This window comes from Malus domestica, chromosome 14 (genome assembly GCF_042453785.1).
Source record: "Malus domestica chromosome 14, GDT2T_hap1".
Classification (NCBI taxonomy): Eukaryota; Viridiplantae; Streptophyta; class Magnoliopsida; order Rosales; family Rosaceae; genus Malus; species Malus domestica.
Window position 1 is genome coordinate 405,683 of NC_091674.1, and position 17,780 is coordinate 423,462.

At 40.3% G+C, this 17,780-nt stretch overlaps 2 protein-coding genes across 2 annotated transcripts; both read left to right on the forward strand.

The window, feature by feature from the left end:
• The first annotated feature begins 303 nt into the window (after positions 1-303).
• On the forward strand, positions 304-12,851 carry LOC103453884 (5'-adenylylsulfate reductase-like 5). Its single transcript, XM_008393477.4, has 4 exons — positions 304-823; positions 11,244-11,425; positions 11,865-11,989; positions 12,120-12,851. Exons 1-4 carry the CDS (start codon positions 665-667, stop codon positions 12,569-12,571), a joined length of 918 nt encoding a protein of 305 aa, XP_008391699.1. The 5' UTR covers positions 304-664; the 3' UTR covers positions 12,572-12,851.
• Positions 12,852-14,242: 1,391 nt separating this feature from the next.
• Positions 14,243-16,442, forward strand: LOC103453885 (uncharacterized). Its single transcript, XM_008393478.4, has 2 exons — positions 14,243-15,607; positions 16,057-16,442. The coding sequence occupies exons 1-2, from the start codon at positions 14,831-14,833 to the stop codon at positions 16,171-16,173; spliced, it is 894 nt and encodes a 297-aa protein (XP_008391700.1). The 5' UTR covers positions 14,243-14,830; the 3' UTR covers positions 16,174-16,442.
• The last annotated feature ends 1,338 nt before the right edge of the window (positions 16,443-17,780 follow it).

Consider the following 17,780-nt stretch of genomic DNA (forward strand, 5'->3'; position numbering starts at 1 on the left):
TTTGTAGAAATTTCAAAACTTGTATTTTTTATATTTTTAGTTGCTAAAAAAAGGAGATTATAAGTTACTTTGAACCACATTATTGTTAATTTTATTGTGAGATTTAGCATATTCTCTCACTCGCGTAATGTACATAACATCATCATTTGTTGAGGAAAAAAATAAAACTCATAGACTTTCCATATTCAAGACTTATATTGATAAGATAGAGAAAATAAATAAATTATAAACATAAATATCAAGATATTAATAATTTAATTGGCTCTATTTAATTATTAAAAATGTAATTGACTCTAACGTATTTTTTTTATAAATATATTATATGACTAGTCTGGTTTTAATTTTGAGCACCATTTTTATTCACAAACGAGGCCGCCGCCGCGTGGAGGAAGGAGGATACAGAGAATTTTCAATTTTGAGAGCTACCTTTCCTCTCCCTGGTTTTTTTTTTCCAAGATATTTTTGTTAGAAGAAGGAATGCGGGTAAAATTCCAACACCAGTCACCACCACCACCAACTCCAACCCCAAAATTTCGCACCCTTATCTTTTCCTGCATTTCTTCTAACCCCAGATTTTGTTTCTCATAAAAACTCATACCCAATTTTCATTTTTTCCAATTTTACCCTTCTCTCACCTTCGACTGGTTATTGTTGTTCATCGTCTATGGATAAATCTGTAATCTTTTTGTATATCGCTGCCTTGACAACTTCTCTAGGATTAGTTTCTTCTTCTTCTGTTCTATGCCCTCACGACTCCGATTTCTTCCGATACGGCCTTCAATCTCAATGCCCTATCTCGATCTCCCCCCACCCACCCCTCAAGGTACGGTTTACCCTTCCAATTTCTTACATAACTCGTTAATTATCCATTTATTTGTTAAATTACTGTTTCTTTTGTTGTTGACTTTGTTGATTATTGTAAATCTCTTTTTCTTTTTTTTCCTATGGGTTGGTGATGTCTGAATCCAATTTCTTCAGTTTTCGAGGTTTTAATTGCAAGATGATGGTTGTTATGCCATGCATTGTTTCTTTGTTAGAATGATGAAATACGATTACAGATAAACTTCGTATGCCATGTATTTTGTCTTTGTTGGAATGATGAAATTCCTTAAGTTTCTGAATTTGTGATCAACGAGCTAAAGAAAGAAAATTAAGATAGACATTTGAGATAGCTTTGTTACTGAAATATACAAATATGTATTGGCTTCAAGGGAATATAAGTTATATAACTCCGTCAAAGTGCTAGGTCGCCTATTAGATAGCGTTTCTGTCCAGTCACTCCACGAGTGCGGTGTTAGTATTGCGTTATCCGGTGAAGAGGCTTGGTATGAAGTAAATCTTTGTATGAGTAAGCTATTATTTTTTGTGCTTACATATATGTTTTGCTGCTTTGAAGAATCTGCTGAGATAGTTTTAGGTAAATGGTGGGTTTTGGTGGAAAACGTGCTATGCTGCATGATGGAGCTAGAAGCTTGGCAAATGTTATAAGTTACAACAAGTAGGGTGTGTCGTCGTGTGTGGCTATGGTTCAAGTTGGTGCATTGTATGATTAATCCTACAGAGAAACGATATGAACATCGTGTATGTATAGGATCATTTTGGGGTTGCATCAAAACAAGACTATTGCCTTGCACCGAAACTCTCTCTAATTTGGCATTAAATGCAGCAGTTGTTTCATTCCCCCTTTTACCTACCAATCCTCAGCCACACTATAGGTTAAACTAGAACTAGTTTCATATAAGGGACTCGTGTTTTCAGATTGTATATTCATTAAAAAAAATAAAACAAAATTAAATTTATTGTTCACCCAAATTAAAAGGCGAAGAAGAAAGTTGGTTACTTTAGTTAGACGTAATGTTTGGACCATTTTACCAAACTTAATGTGTTGAACTTTGTGATCATGTATGCTTCTACATTTGGTGAGAATGTTAGCATTACAACATTAAATTAATCTTAAAGTCATGTGGTGATCTCTCTCGGTAACTTATGATTTTGTGGCACATAAGGAACTTGGGTAGTGCATTCTCTTACAGTGGTTTTAGTACATTTGGAATGCCTTTGTTGTCCTTTTATCAGAGCATCTTATTTTTTAGAGGTTGTGAAACACTGGCTGTTAATTGTTTATATTATTGCTGAAAAGTTTATGTACAATGAAAGTGATTATGATGTATAAATATAATATGTAAAGTTGATTAGAGGTTGATAGTCTTAAGTGAAAACTGCTGCACGATAGTCTTGAAACAAGGTGTTAGGGATAGGGATATAGATTGCTGGTTCCGCTAAAGTAAAGTGTTTTGGGGGATCCAAAAAGAGTATTGTGGTGGTGATATGAAGAAATAGGGGCTGGTTATGTACACATGGTCATAGCAGTGCCTGAATATCTATGGAAAAGACTAAATTCTAGGTACCAAAGCGACTCAATATTTATTAGAAATATGGTCAGAAATTTTGTTGTTGACTAAGGATGCATCTCAGCAAGTGCCATTAATCTTTACAGTGTTTTCTGTATTAGAATGAAAACCGCAAACCTTAAGAATTTGGAGTGCATATTCATTGTTAGATGTTTTACTTTTCGATCCAGGGGATGTAAACGAGGTTTGCTGCTTTTGTAAGTTGAATTTAGAGTTTGGATACAGTGCCTTGGGGAAAAACAACGGGGATCCGTTTGAACAGTAAATGATCCATCTTTTAAATGCAACGGGGATCCGTTTTTCAATCTTTATCATATTTTTACCATTACATTATTTTATTGAGTCATAATAATCAGTTGATGAACTCCGCCTATGTCTTACATGGCCGGTCTCAAGCCCGGATAAAGGAGGAGGGGGAGGGCGTCAGGTAGTCGACAGCCGGCACTCCATGATCACGTCGAATCCTTATGAAAATGAATCCAGAACAAAATCGCGCTAAAGCTAGGGCGTCACCCGTAAGTGGCGCGCTGTGTGGCCCGAGCACAGTGATAAGTGAGCAAGGGTCGCTGTATCTCCATCGGCACCCGGATGCAGTGTTAAATGAGCAAGGGGGCCATAGAAACTTCTTTTCGAACGACTCCACTCAAAGTTGTTTGGGAGCATATGCTCCTATCAACTTTACCCGGGACACACAAAAGAAGTACTTTGATCCTATTAGACGGGGGAGGGTGAAGAAGCTAGGACAGAAGGGTAGAGTTCAAGAGAGCAAAATGCGTTTAGGAACGTGGAATATAGGAACCTTAACGGGAAAATCTATGGAAGTAGTGGAAGTTATGGTGAGGAGAAGGATAAATATTATGTGCCTACAAGAAACTAAGTGGGTTGGTAGTAAGGCAAAGGATCTAGAAAACTCAGGGTTTAAACTTTGGTATTCGGGCACAAATAGAACGAGAAACGGTGTTGGCATCATCGTGGACAAGACCTTGGTACAAGATGTTGTAGATGTCAAGAGGGTAGGAGATAGAATCATGGCAATCAAGATTGTAATAGGACAAGAACTTATCAATGTGATTAGTGCGTACGCACCTCAAGTAGGGTTGGATACGAGTTCGAAGGAGAAATTTTGGGAAGATCTTGGAGACTTGGTGCAAGGAATTGCTCAGACGGAGAAGTTATTTATAGGAGGAGATTTAAATGGACACGTGGGCAGGGAGACAGGCAACTATGGAGGTTTTCATGGTGGCCATGGTTTTGGGGAGAGAAACGAGGATGGGGAAGCTATCTTGGATTTTGCAATGGCATATGATCTCTTCTTAGCCAACACCTTCTTTAAGAAGAGAAAAGAACATGTGATCACCTACAAGAGTGGGTCGTCAAAAACACAAATAGATTTTCTTCTAATGAGGAAAGGGGATCGTATAACTTGTAAGGATTGCAAAGTTATACCAGGAGAGAGCGTGGCTAATCAACATCGCTTGTTGGTGATGGATGTACATATCAAAAGAGTAAGACAAAAGAACAAGACTTGGAAGTGCCCAAGGACTAGATGGTGGAATCTAAAAGAAGAAAAACAAGCCATTTTCAAAGAGAAGGTAATCACCCAATGTGTGTGGGATAGAGAGGGGGAAGCTAGCCAAATGTGGGATTCCATGGCTAGTTGTATCCGAAAAGTAGCAAAAGAGGTATTAGGAGAGTCCAAGGGCTTTGCCCCACACCAAAAGGAATCTTGGTGGTGGAATGAGGAGGTACAAACGAAGGTGAAGGCTAAGAAGGAATGTTGTAAAGCCTTATACAAGGAGAGGACCGATGAAAATGGTGAAAGGTATAGAAAAGCGAAGCAAGAGGCGAAGAAAGCTGTCAGAGAAGCTAAGTTAGCGGCTTACGACGATATGTATAAACGACTAGATACCAAAGAAGGAGAGTTGGATATCTATAAACTATCTAGAGCAAGGGAAAAGAAGACAAGGGACCTAAACCAAGTGAGGTGCATCAAGGATGAGGATGGAAAGGTTCTTGCTACAGAGAACGCGGTTAAAGACAGATGGAGAGGTTATTTTCATAATCTTTTCAATGAAGGACATGAAATGAGTGCTTCTTTAGGGGAGTTGAGTAACTCAGAAGAGTGTAGAAACTACTCTTTTTATCGTCGAATCCGGAAGGAAGAAGTGGTTGTAGCTTTGAAGAAGATGAAGCATAAAAAAGCAATAGGCCCAGACGATATACCAATCGAAGTGTGGAAACTTTTGGGAGAGACAGGTATAACATGGCTCACTGACCTTTTCAATAGGATTTTGAAAACGAAGAAGATGCCAAATGAGTGGCGAACGAGCACTTTGGTGCCTATCTACAAGAATAAGGGCGACGTACAAAATTGCATGAACTATAGGGGTATTAAGCTAATGAGTCATACAATGAAGCTCTGGGAGAGAGTCATTGAGCATAGATTGAGGCAAGAGACACGGGTTTTGGACAACCAATTCGGGTTCATGCCAGGGCGCTCAACCATGGAGGCAATCTATCTCTTACGAAGATTGATGGAAAGATATAGAGATGGGAAAAAGGATTTACACATGGTCTTTATAGATTTGGAAAAAGCGTATGATAGGGTCCCAAGAGACATTCTTTGGAGGATTTTAGAGAAGAAAGGAGTACGAGTAGCATATATCCAAGCTATAAAGGATATGTATGAAGGAGCAAAGACTGCCGTAAGAACTCATGAAGGACAAACCGAAAGCTTTCCCATAACTGTAGGATTACATCAAGGCTCATCCTTAAGTCCTTACCTTTTTGCGTTGGTAATGGATGAGTTAACAGGACATATTCAAGATGATATTCCTTGGTGTATGCTTTTCGCAGACGATATAGTGTTGATAGATGAAACTCAGGAAGGGGTAAATGCAAAGCTTAACCTTTGGAGAGAAGTGTTGGAATCTAAAGGTCTTCGCCTAAGCCGATCAAAGACAGAATATATGGAGTGCAAGTTCAGTGCAAATGGAGGCCAAAACGAGTTAGGGGTGAGGATCGGAGATCAAGAAATACCAAAGAGCGACCGTTTTCGTTACCTAGGATCTATCTTGCAAAAGAACGGAGAATTAGATGGAGATCTCAACCATAGAATACAAGCTGGATGGATGAAGTGGAAGAGTGCATCCGGCGTGTTGTGTGACCGCTGTATGCCACTGAAGCTCAAGGGAAAATTTTATAGGACGGCAATAAGGCCGGCGATGCTGTATGGCACAGAATGTTGGGCGGTGAAACATCAACACGTACACAAAATGGGTGTAGCGGAGATGAGGATGCTTCGTTGGATGTGTGGGCACACGAGAAAGGATAAGATTAGGAATGAGGATATCCGGGGTAAAGTAGGAGTAGCCAAAATTGAAGGAAAGATGAGAGAAAATCGGTTACGGTGGTTTGGACATGTGCAAAGAAGGCCTACTGACGCTCCGATTAGAAGATGCGATTATGGGACAGAGGTTCAGGGCCGAAGGGGTAGAGGAAGACCTAGGAAAACTTTGGAAGAGACTCTAAGAAAAGACTTAGAGTACTTGGATCTAACGAAGGACATGACACAGGATCGAGCACAATGGCGTTCTAAGATTCATATAGCCGATCCCACTCAGTGACTTGGATTTTCCAAGTCTCCAACTGAGAAGTTTTCCTCACTCGGGAAATTAAGGGAACACTACCCCAACCTACATGCTCCACTCAGAAAGCTTCAACATACAAGCTTCAACAAAAGAAAATTCAAAGAACTTAGCGAAGAAGGCTTTGGTGTATTTAACACAATACGTTGAAATGAAGGAAAGCTTATTTATTGATATCCCCGATAAGCTACAAATATGTACATATACATGAGTCAAAATAAACACACAAGAGGGAGCCTTCACAAAGGTTGCTTAGGAGAAGTCTCAGCAGTCGGTAGAGGCCCAGAAAGAGAAGGCACCGGAGGGGGATCATTTGGAGCCTCAGTACTGGACAGAACCCTAGAAGGAGGAGGCATCAGAGGTTGATCATTTGGAGCTTCATTACGCGGTACAGCCCCAGAAGACGAAGGCAATAAATGCCTTTGGAACAAACCCACAAATCTCTGATGATCAAGTAAAACCTGACCATCAGTTTCCTTCATCTGGTCAAGCTTCCTCTTCATGTTTGTAGCATAGTCATGTGCGAGCCGGTGCAACTGTTTATTCTCATGCTTAAGCCCTCTAATCTCCTGTTTGAGTCTCATCACTTCAGCCGCCAATGATTCAACTTGGCGGGTTCGAGCAAATAGGCGTTGGGCCATATTAGACACAGAACCTGCACACTGAACACTGAGAGCCAGCGAATCCTTAACAGCTAACTCATCAGACCGTTTGGAAAGTAGTCTGTTATCTTTGGGAGTGAGAAGGTTCCTGGCCACCACCGCAGCGGTCATATCATTCTTCATCACGGAATCCCCAACGGTAAGAGGACCAGTAGGGGAGACGAAGGATGGGCGCCATATGTTGTCTGGAGAAGGCGGGGCTGCCTCTTCAACAAGGTTCAAGTCAAAACGACGGTCGGAGGGGCCAGACATTTTCAAAGGTGTTGAAGAGAGAAGAGGTCGGACAAATCAAGATCTTAGAAGTGCAAGAATGAAGCTTCTACTGGTGGAGATTCAAGTGTGCTTTGGAATTTAATGCCAGCCCCTATAAAAATCTGCACTCGACGGAGCTTCAGAAATTGAAGAGGCGCCTGCTCAGAAATCGAAGAGGCGTTTGCTTTCTCAAAAGCTGAGCTGCTTAGAGATCACGAGGGTTGATCTCAGAAATCGAAGAGGCGTTTGCTTTCTCAAAAGTTGGGCTGCTCAAAGACCACGAAGGCCGATCTCAGAAATCGAAGAGGCGCTCGCTTTCTCAAAAGCTGGGCTCCCCAGAGATCACGAGGGCCGATCTCAAAAATCGAAGAGGCACCTACTTTTCCAGCCTTGTCAGCACCTGTCACACGCACACTCAGCTTTGCGGAAATTATGGGCATTCTGTCGAAGACTTCTGGGGAAGTAGAAAACACATGAATCTTACTGTTCAATCACCCACTTCCCACACGCAACAATAGCTCATGGGTACCACAGATAACTTTGCCAAAGTTCTCTGCCAAAGTTGAGCACGTTAAGCTTGCAGCTCCCACTACATCGCTCTGACCAAGAAGGGTAAAAGAATAGCAAAGAAACAGCACTAACAAAGTTTAGACCCATAAATTTTGAAGGTCTAGCTACCATATTATTACCCACAAGGGTAAAGGAACAGTACCACTGCTGGATAATTGGAAAGTCCCTGTGTGTCAACCTCTGTGCTTCGTGGCAAGGTAGACTAGCAAACATGCCCAACCTTTACTCACATTCGAGAAAACACTCCCAATAAGATTGCTTGCTCCAAAATCGAAGAGGCACCGCCCTCCGAATCTCGAGAGCCAGACTCCCAACATGACTACTTTATTAAAAATCGAAGAGAGGGTAAAGGAACAGTACCATTGCTGGATAATTGGAAAGTCCCTGTGTGTCAACCTCTGTGCTTCGTGGCAAGGTAGACTAGCAAACATGCCCAACCTTTACTCACATTCGAGAAAACACTCCCAACAAGATTGCTTGCTCCAAAATCGAAGAGGCACCGCCTTCCGAATCTCGAGAGCCAGACTCCCAACATGATTACTTTCTCAAAAATCGAAGAGACACTGCTCCCCGAATCTTCGAGAGCCAGACCCCCAGCATGATTGCTTTCTCAAAAATCGATGAGGCATCGTTCTCTGAATCAATCGAAGAGGCGCTCGCTTTCTCAAAAGCTGGGCTGCTCAGAGACCACGAGGGCCGATCTCAGAAATCGAAGAGGCACCTACTTTTCTAGCCTTGTCAGCACCTGTCACACGCACACTCAGCTTTGCAGAAATTATGGGCATTCTGTCGAAGATTTCTGGTGAAGTAGAAAGCACATGAATCTTACTGTTCAATTACCCACTTCCCACACGCAACAATAGCTCATGGGTACCACAGATAACTTTGCCAAAGTTCTCTGCCAAAGTTGAGCACGTGAAGCTTGCAGCTCCCACTAAATCGCTCTGACCAAGAAAGGTAAAAGAATAGCAAAGAAACAGCACTAACAAAGTTTAGACACATAAATTTTGAAGGTCTAGCTACCATATTATTACCCACAAGGGTAAAGGAACAGTACCACTGCTGGATAATTGGAAAGTCTCTGTGTGTCAACCTCTCTGCTTCGTGGCAAGGTAGACTAGCAAACATGCCCAACTTTTACTCACATTCGAGAAAACACTCCCAACAAGATTGCTTGCTCCAAAATCGAAGAGGCACCGTCCTCCGAATCTCGAGAGCCAGACTCCCAACATGACTACTTTCTCAAAATCGAAGAGAGGGTAAAGGAACAGTACCATTGCTGGATAATTGGAAAGTCCCTGTGTGTCAACCTTTGTGCTTCGTGGCAAGGTAGACTAGCAAACATGCCCAACCTTTACTCACATTCGAGACAACACTCCCAACAAGATTGCTTGCTCCAAAATCGAAGAGGCACCGCCATCCGAATCTCGAGAGCCAGACTCCCAACATGATTACTTCCTCAAAAATCGAAGAGACACTGCTCTCCGAATCTCGAGAGCCAGACCCCCAGCATGATTGCTTTCTCAAAAATCGAAGAGGCATCGTTCTCCGAATCTCGAGAGCCAGATACCACAGACCACTTTTTCAAAGTGCTCTGACAGAGTTAAAACATGTGAAACTGACAGCTCCCACTACCGTGCTATGACCAAGCAGGGTAAAGGAATAGCATTACTACTTGTTGTTAGGGAGACTCCTATATATGTCGACCTCCATCCCCAACGGACAGGCAGACCTGCAAAAATGCTCAACCCTTCATCATATCTGAGAGGGCACTCCCAACGAAGCCTTTCGAAATATTCAGTTTTCTTTCCCCCTGATAATACCTCTGCAAACAAGCTATACTAGAGCAAGAATATCTCATATCATCAGGGTTAAAAGCAAGAGTATCCCATATCATGCTTTTTCCCTGTCTTTTCCTTTGGCCTTGTTTTTACCTGCAAGACAAGGAGAAAGAGAGCAATCAGTCAGCACTTGGAATCAAGCTTCCAGCCAGGAACTGACTGCCTGGAACCCCTTACCTGATTACTTACCTGGCATTGCTCTCGAGTACTCATCTTCAACATCTTATGTTTCCAGGGAAGATTCCGCATCTGCTTGAGGAACAGATAGGGCAAGTGCGAAGGATACAAGGAAGCATGTGGAGACAAGTGTAACAGCACACGTGCCGATACATCCATTACTCTGTCAAAAGCAAAAGTATCCCATATCAGCAGGGTGGAACGTACTCTAGATTTGATGGACTTGTTTTGACCCTCAAATTCTTCAGTCGGCCTTATACTCTGGAGGAAACCAGAAAACCCTCCAGCTCAGTTCAAGAATAAGCCTGTGGAAAGTTACTTCTTCAAAAGCAAAAGTATCTCATATCATCTCTTCTCATTTTTCTTCTCTTTATCCTTCATGCTGTTGCAAGATGGGGAGAAGGTGAACAATCAGTCGGAGCTCTGATTGCTTACCTTGTCTGTCACCTCTTTCAGCAGACCCCCTAGCTCGGCGACTTGGGGGACTCCTACTACATGGTTTGTATCGCGCTTGACCAAGCCTGAAACTACAAGTAAGCTTCAAGTGAAATTGATACATTACCTTGTGCATCTCCACCAGTTAAAGATACCACCCCTGGATGGAGGAAAAGTACTTCCAGAGAAGATGCCACATCTACCTATGAGACTATTAAGGCAAGTCAAGACGACACCACACTCCGATACTTAGAAGTTTCGTGATTACGAGATCATTCTCCCACAATATATCCTAATGTCATTTGTACTAAATCATTCACTTGTACTCACTAAAGGAGAGCTTGAACCTATGTACTTGTGTAAACCCTTCACAATTAATGAGAACTCTTCTATTCCGTGGACGTAGCCAATCTGGGTGAACCACGTACATCTTGTGTTTGCTTTCCTATCTCTATCCATTTATATACTTATCCACACTAATGACCGGAGCAATCTAGCGAAGATCACAAAAAGCGACCGTTTTCGCTACCTAGGATCTATCTTGCAAGAGAACGGAGAATTAGATGGAGATCTCAACCATAGAATACGAGCTGGATGGATGAAGTGTAAGAGCGCATCCGGCGTGTTGTGTGACCGTCGTAGGCCACTGAAGCTCAAGGGAAAATTTTATAGGACGGCAATAAGGCCATCGATGTTGTATGGCACAGAATGTTGGGCGGTGAAGCATCAACACGTACACAAAATGGGTGTAGCGGAGATGAGGATGCTTCGTGGGATGTGTGGGCACACGAGAAAGGATAAGATTGGGAATGAGGATATCCAAGGTAAAGTAGGAGTAGCCGAAATTGTAGGAAAGATGAGAGAAAATCGGCTCCGGTGATTTGGACATGTGCAAAGAAGGCCGACTGACGCTCCGGTTCGAAGATGTGACTACGGGACAGAGGTTCAGGGCCGAAGGGGTAGAGGAAGACCTAGGAAAACTTTGGAAGAGACTCTAAGAAAAGACTTAGAGTACTTGGATCTAACGGAGGACATGACACAAAACCGAGCGCAATGGCGTTCTAGGATTCATATAGCCGACCCCACTTAGTGGGAAAAGGCTTTGTTGTTGTTGTTGTTGTTGTTGTATAATAATCAGTTGATGGTAGTATGTCATTGTTTTGAAAGAATACAACAGCATGACATTCTTGTTCCTTGTAAAAAATGGAGACTTCTGAATGTTGTTGCTTATTATTTTTATTTCTGCAGGTGGATGGAAACTTCCTAGACAGAGCTTTGGCATCGCAACAGAGGACTGATTATGCAGCAGTGCTCTTTTATGCTTCCTGGTGCCCATTTTCACGCATAATGTATCCTACATTTGAAAAGCTCAGCTTCATGTTCCCTCAAGTACAACATTTGGCCATTGAGCAATCTTCAGCCCTGCCAAGGTAAGCTTAACTTGGTGTACTTTTGTCCTCTATCTAATTTTCGTGTAAGATTGCATTTGTATATGTGGTAAGCTAAATTATTAATGTTGTAGGCCAAACATTCATTTCAGGAAAAAGAAAATATAAGTGTAACTGTGTAAATTTACTGAGTATTTTGTTTGTTTCTTAAAAAAAATCTGTGCATTCATAATGTTTTGTAATCTAATTGTCAAAGAAAATTCTACAGATTTGTTCTAGTTTAAACTGCATAATATCCATGGCCTTGGAAGGCAATTTGTTCATTTTCTTATAGTTATTACTATACCGCTTCCAGCAATGGAGGAGATATTTACCGTAAGATATTTATGGGATGCAAGAAAGTTACAATATTATCTGTTCTTTGAAAACATTAGCTACATCGTCATGCTGCCTTACCTGCCTTTGCTGTGTTGTATTGCAGTGTGTTCTCAAGATATGGAATACATAGCTTCCCTTCGATTTTAATAGTCAATCAGACATCAAGGGTGCGTTATCATGGTCCAAAAAGTCTCTCCTTGCTTGCACAGTTTTACCAGAAAACCACAGGTAAAATTTTCTTAAATTGAATAATATTTATGCACGTGCAGTAGGAAGCTTACCTATTGTATTCTTTTCCTTCTTCCACTTTTTGCACTATTTGTTACCGCATGTGTTCTTGATGCCTTGTGTCTTTCAGGACTTAAACCAGTTCAATATTTTGATGGCGATCAAATAGTCAGCTTAAACATTCGTGAAAAATCTTTAATCCAGTCAATGAGTAACATGTCACTCAGGGAGATATCAAGGAGGGAACCCTACTTAGCTTTTGCCATATTGTTTCTCTGTTTGAGGGTGATTCTGTATACATTCCCAAAGGTATTGACTCGCCTCCAAGCTTTCTGGGTCCTATACGTTCCCCATTTTAACTTGGGAATATTTGGGGAGACGAGTCAAATTATGGGGCGTATCCTCCCCATGGTTGACGTTAGGAGGATTTGGACCAAGCTGAGATTATGCAAGACGAGGAACTTCCACGAGGGAGCAAAGAACGCCAGGGTTTGGGCTTCTTCCCTAACTTCTGTCTCCTTGGGCGAATCTTCATCTGCTCGATCATCGTCATTGTCATGTCATCTTAAATGCAGTACTTAAAATCTTGCACAAGACAAACTTGCGTATAAATCTCCAACTAACGTGTATCATCGATCATAATCTGCTGTGATGCTCTCGGGGCAGGTAGTCCTCTCTCTTTCTTTTCCTCTTATTTTTACTGGTAGTGATGATAGCTGAAGCTGTCCTCCTTTGAGTTGAGTTTTTTTTGGTGAAAACAAACAAGCATTGTAAATTTGAGAATAGCTTTCTGTTTGTAAATTAATCGTCATCTGACGGAACCTGTATGGGGTTATACAAGTTTCATTGTTCATGACCATAATCTTGCTTTCACTAATTATCATGTTCCAGATAATAGTTGGGCATATTGAGTGCTTGTTGAGTAAGGAGCTCTGCATTTTTTGGGCATTCTTAATTTGCCTAATGTAATCCACGACGTGTTGGTTAAACATCACATTCCATATCGAACGACTTGCCCACACAGAACTCTGCTTCATCATTGACCGTCTCCGCCACGACGTTACGTTTGCAGCTGTTAACTATGACCTAATGTCTTTTTGGTGAGTGCCGGCGTGCCAATTCGCAACCGAGCTCGGTTGGACGAGTAGAATAGTGTGGTAGTGGTGTCGGATTTGTTGTTGACTTATGCACTTGAGCAACTACGGTTGAGGAAGGAACGCGTCTTAGCCTTGTTCTAGAACCAGAAGGTGGCTAGGTTGTCTAATTAACTATGAAGGTCAAGATTGTCTGCATCGAGTTCAGCGTGCGTTGAACTGATATCAAGCTGTAACGACAAAGGTAATCAAAGGGGAGAAGCGTTTTAATGGTGAATGTGGTTAAGTCGTGTGAATGTCGAACTGCAAATGCACATAAGATTAACCAGTCATAGAGCACTCCACTTCAATGGGAAGCTAATGAAGTGACTTCTTTGGGCGAAATTAAGAATTCTTCGTCAACCAAGACTTGGAAGATAATCAACCAATCCAGAAGTAGTATTGTTTACTTATCCAAACTGAATGTGCTCCTATGTTGCTTGATTCTACAGCACCATTGTTGTTTACTCATCCAAACTGAAAATGAGTTGACTGAGGTGTGAGAAGGGTTTAGTGTAGAGCAAGGGTTTTCACGTTGAGAATTTGAGTTATTTGTTGGGTTGAAGGGGGTTTTTCTCATTGCAAATCCTCTTGTATTTGTAAGAACAAATTTCCTTAATGCCCAAGTCTGTTGAGTTGTAAAATTATGATAATATTCAAATTCTTCGACATATTCAGAATCATTCTCAACGGAAACGTCGCCAAGTCTCGCATTCTTCGATTAAAGCTCTTAACCTAATCCTAATTGGTACAATAAGAAATTTGAGGCCTTGCATCGTGTGAATAATATCGAATAGTATTCTCCGGTTTACATGAGCAATATCAACCACAACTCTAAAACAATTCAGAAGTGTAAATAAGAATTACCGTCATCACATGAAGCATGCTTACCGTGCCGACAAGTTAACCCACCACACCTAGCCAGAAGAAGATTCTGAACATGGTAAAACTCGATCGTTCTTCATTGATTCAAAAACAATTTCACTTTGAAAGAGTCTCCTCAACATTTCTTAAGAAAGAAAAGAAACCAATAATAAAGATTCCATCAGATGGACAGTTGTACGGCCCTCCCTTTGCTTGGTGTTTTTTAACTTTTTGCTTTTGCATCATTGTCATCCAAAGCAAACTCAAACAAGCAACCGACAGTTCTAATTTCCTTTCTCTTGAGCAGAAAGTGTGCAACTTTCACATGGAGGGAGGATCAAAAGAAAGAACCTTTGGTCCTTGAACATTAATTAACCTCTAACCCAAGTTACACAATAGTAATCAAACTTTACACTTAAAATAAAGCCATTAACAATTGAAAAGAAATATAAACCGAACCCATCTGGCAAGGCAAACCTTGCTTTCTCTCTCTGGTGGGTCCCCTTTAGGAGCACCATGCATCCTTCTCTTTGTCACTATTAGAAAGGATAAGCACGCCCTTCATTCAAACCGTGTTAGATATCTTGCTTGCTGAATGGTGGATGAATCTTTCACTCCAAGGGCAACAAGACACAATCCATCCCATGTACAGTTAGAATCTCCCCACAAAACTCCATGAAAGCCACCTTCTTTGATTCAATTATTATTCAACATTACCAGTACCCAACTTTGAAAAATATTTCCCGATTTTATTTTATATAGATGAAACACCCTTCTCCTTTTTTGATCGTCTAAATTCATTGATCACAAAATATTTCTTTTTTTGTTCTTGTTTGGAAACGAGATGGATCTTGATGAGTGGGAATACCTCCCTGACGATGCGTTTCTTGATTTCCATGAAGAGAGTGCGGACAAGAGGATTTTCTCAAGCAAGCGATACAACTCTTCTGATAATTCAAAAAGTGTTTTCAACATGAACTACTTCATAATCCCATCACCCAGTTCTAGGTCAAAAGTCATTCACGAGACACCACCACCACAACCGCCAACACCACCGCCATCGGCGTCGCCAGCTGGGATTGATTCAAGGCTTGTTCCTGTTCCAATTCAACTGGAACTACCTCCAAGCTTTTGCAAGGCCTCATCACTCCCACAAGAAGAACAAGAAGAAAAACAAGTAATCAAAGTCTCCCAAGTGGATCAAGACACACAACTGTCCCAAGTTTACTTCAAGAAAACTTGGGAAAATGAATTTGCCGACATGAAAATATTGGACTCCCCAAAGTCTCCCACCTGCAAATCACCCAAGTTTATGCATCAACAAACTGATAAGTTTCAGTTTGATGAAAATTTAGGTCAAGAAATCACCTCTCCAAGGACGAAAGTTGTTGACCAAAACAGCTTGTTGGAGTCATCAGAAGATACCAAAGAGATCAATAACAGCAACAACAACAACAACAGCAACAACATCTGGAAGCTGAGTTTTACAGGAATCGGTGCGATTTGCTCTTTTGGTTTTGCTGCTGCTACCATTTGTATTATCTTTTTCGGTGCCCATCAGAGGAACAAACAGTATCAGCACAACCAGAATCGCTTCCAGATCTATACTGATGACAACAAGGTTAGCAAATTTAATTTTTCTTCTAGCTCTTAGCTACATAATTAGTCCAATTAATTACATAAGTGCTATTTTAATTTCTTAATTTGTTTTCTTTTTCTCTTTCTTTTTAGTTAATTAAAAATTGGCACTCGTCCAAAACATTGTCTTATTAAAATTTGTTTGATTAATTTTCTTTATCAAATCTGATTAGTTTTCTAATACACGTTAACATGTCCAGTTAGTCATTAAACATTAAACTTGACCTGAGTTATATAATATAAACAAGATGGTGACTGGTTACAAATTACCGAACCCAACATGATGTTTCAACCATGCACAATAATATCTTCCGTGTGGCGTCAAAATGCATTGTTGTAGGTTTATTTGCCCCATTTTAGGATTGTCAATTGTACTAGAGTTGAACCAATAATAATTTAATCCCACTTTTGTTAATTTTTGGATGTTTGCAGAGGTTTAATCAGGCTATGGAACGTCCAACCAAATTGAATGAAGCATTTTCAGCAGCTAGAGGAGTACCCCTCCCTAGAGCTCATGTCACATATGGTGGTTACTATAATGGTTTATGAACAGCCGGCGCCCACTCGATGAAATGAAAGTTTTTAGTACGGTACGGTACTGCGTGAGTTTGCTTTTGCAATGTAATTGTACAAGATATATATAATCTTTCTTCTAAGCGTATAAGGTCAATAATTGCGCGTTGCATGCATGCGATCGATGCTTGTATATTTAGATTCCGAATCCTTTCTTTGTATAGTAGATTCCCAACTTTGTATTAGTTTGGCTACACACATATTATTTGTATTTGTAGAAGATATATAAAAGTTCTCATTTCTCACTTCTTTTCCGCCATCTTGAACCTCTTTGCACTACAAGAAAAGTGAACAATAACAAAGATGAGTAGTTATTTAGTTGTTGCTGCTTGAGTGCTTGGTAACAACGTTGTTATCAACGAGAAAAAAATAGCAAAAAGTTAAAAAAAAAAAACAAATTATAATGTACTAGTCACATTGTGGTGTGGTCACTTTTCACCAATTATTTTCATTCGCAACCTCGTTATTGCACTTGCACCAACAATAAAATAACTACTAATTTTGGTAACTGTTGTTAACTTTTCTTGTATTAGTGTGGTTGAAAAGAAATTTATATTAAAAAGTAACACACCCAATTTCCTTTTCGTTATCTTCATGTAAAGGCCAATGGTGGATGATGGATTCCATCCCATGCATCACATGGATGACTAATGAACTTTTATATGGATGACTAATGAACTTTTATAATCTCGACTGATCGATATCGTCTTATCATTATCTAAGCAGTTTAGTTTTCAAACATGATTACGTAATAAACAATATCCTTTTCTCTTGGGTAAAGTCTAAAGCCAGAAATAGTTTATTCAGCTGCTACCTAACTTTAATTTTATATATGCAATTGTTAACCATTGCCATTATTCTTCATGTTTTATACGATTTTCTAAATTATTCAAAATTACGAGAAGAAGAATTCTAAGTACAAAAAAAAATGAATATATAGTTCTAACAAACTAGCTTATAACTCACATATACGTTACAACTCCTGGATGGTTTTGTTCAGCTAACGCTTACTTTTTTCCAAACTAATCTTTCTTTCTCTATGCTCTTACTCTATCTGGAAATACTTGATCCAAATAATTGATTAGAAGCAGCTAATTAATTGGTTGCCGAATCAGATTACTCATATGCAAGAACTTAATTGGTAGATATTTTGACAGGCCATGAGGGGAACTGATGGGAACACCATACATATTCAAACAAATGATATTACTGAGTCATGACCCACTTCGAACAGAATTTGGTTGCTTAATTTGTCAAATATGTGATGACCTGTGCTTCATTACAAAATTCAAGACGTGATGTTTATAGGCTACATTCAATATACGATCGAGAAATAATTCACAAACGCGAACTGGTTCTGCTTGGAGTGACCCTCAAGGCGTCTCCACCAGAATGGACTTTATAACTACGTTAAATAATTTGGTCTCTTGGAATTTTGGTTAATTTGATTGAGTACGATCTCCATCAATGACTCTTCTTCAAGACTTTAGACACCCTGGTGGCTGGTGCTCGGAGTTCAACCACGTACGTCAAAACAAAAGAAAAAAAAAATGATTTGGAAACATTTGAAAGAAATAAAAATC

What these genes read in the sequence shown, in the direction of transcription:
- LOC103453884 (XM_008393477.4), top strand. Translation starts at nt 665, where the DNA reads ATGGATAAATCTGTAATCTTTTTGTATATCGCTGCCTTGACAACTTCT. An exon ending in CCCCCCACCCACCCCTCAAG is followed by an intron (nt 824 to 11,243) that starts GTACGGTTTACC and finishes TTATTTCTGCAG; the next exon opens with GTGGATGGAAACTTCCTAGA. An exon ending in GTTTTACCAGAAAACCACAG is followed by an intron (nt 11,990 to 12,119) that starts GTAAAATTTTCT and finishes TGTGTCTTTCAG; the next exon opens with GACTTAAACCAGTTCAATAT.
- LOC103453885 (XM_008393478.4), top strand. Translation starts at nt 14,831, where the DNA reads ATGGATCTTGATGAGTGGGAATACCTCCCTGACGATGCGTTTCTTGAT. An exon ending in TCTATACTGATGACAACAAG is followed by an intron (nt 15,608 to 16,056) that starts GTTAGCAAATTT and finishes GGATGTTTGCAG; the next exon opens with AGGTTTAATCAGGCTATGGA.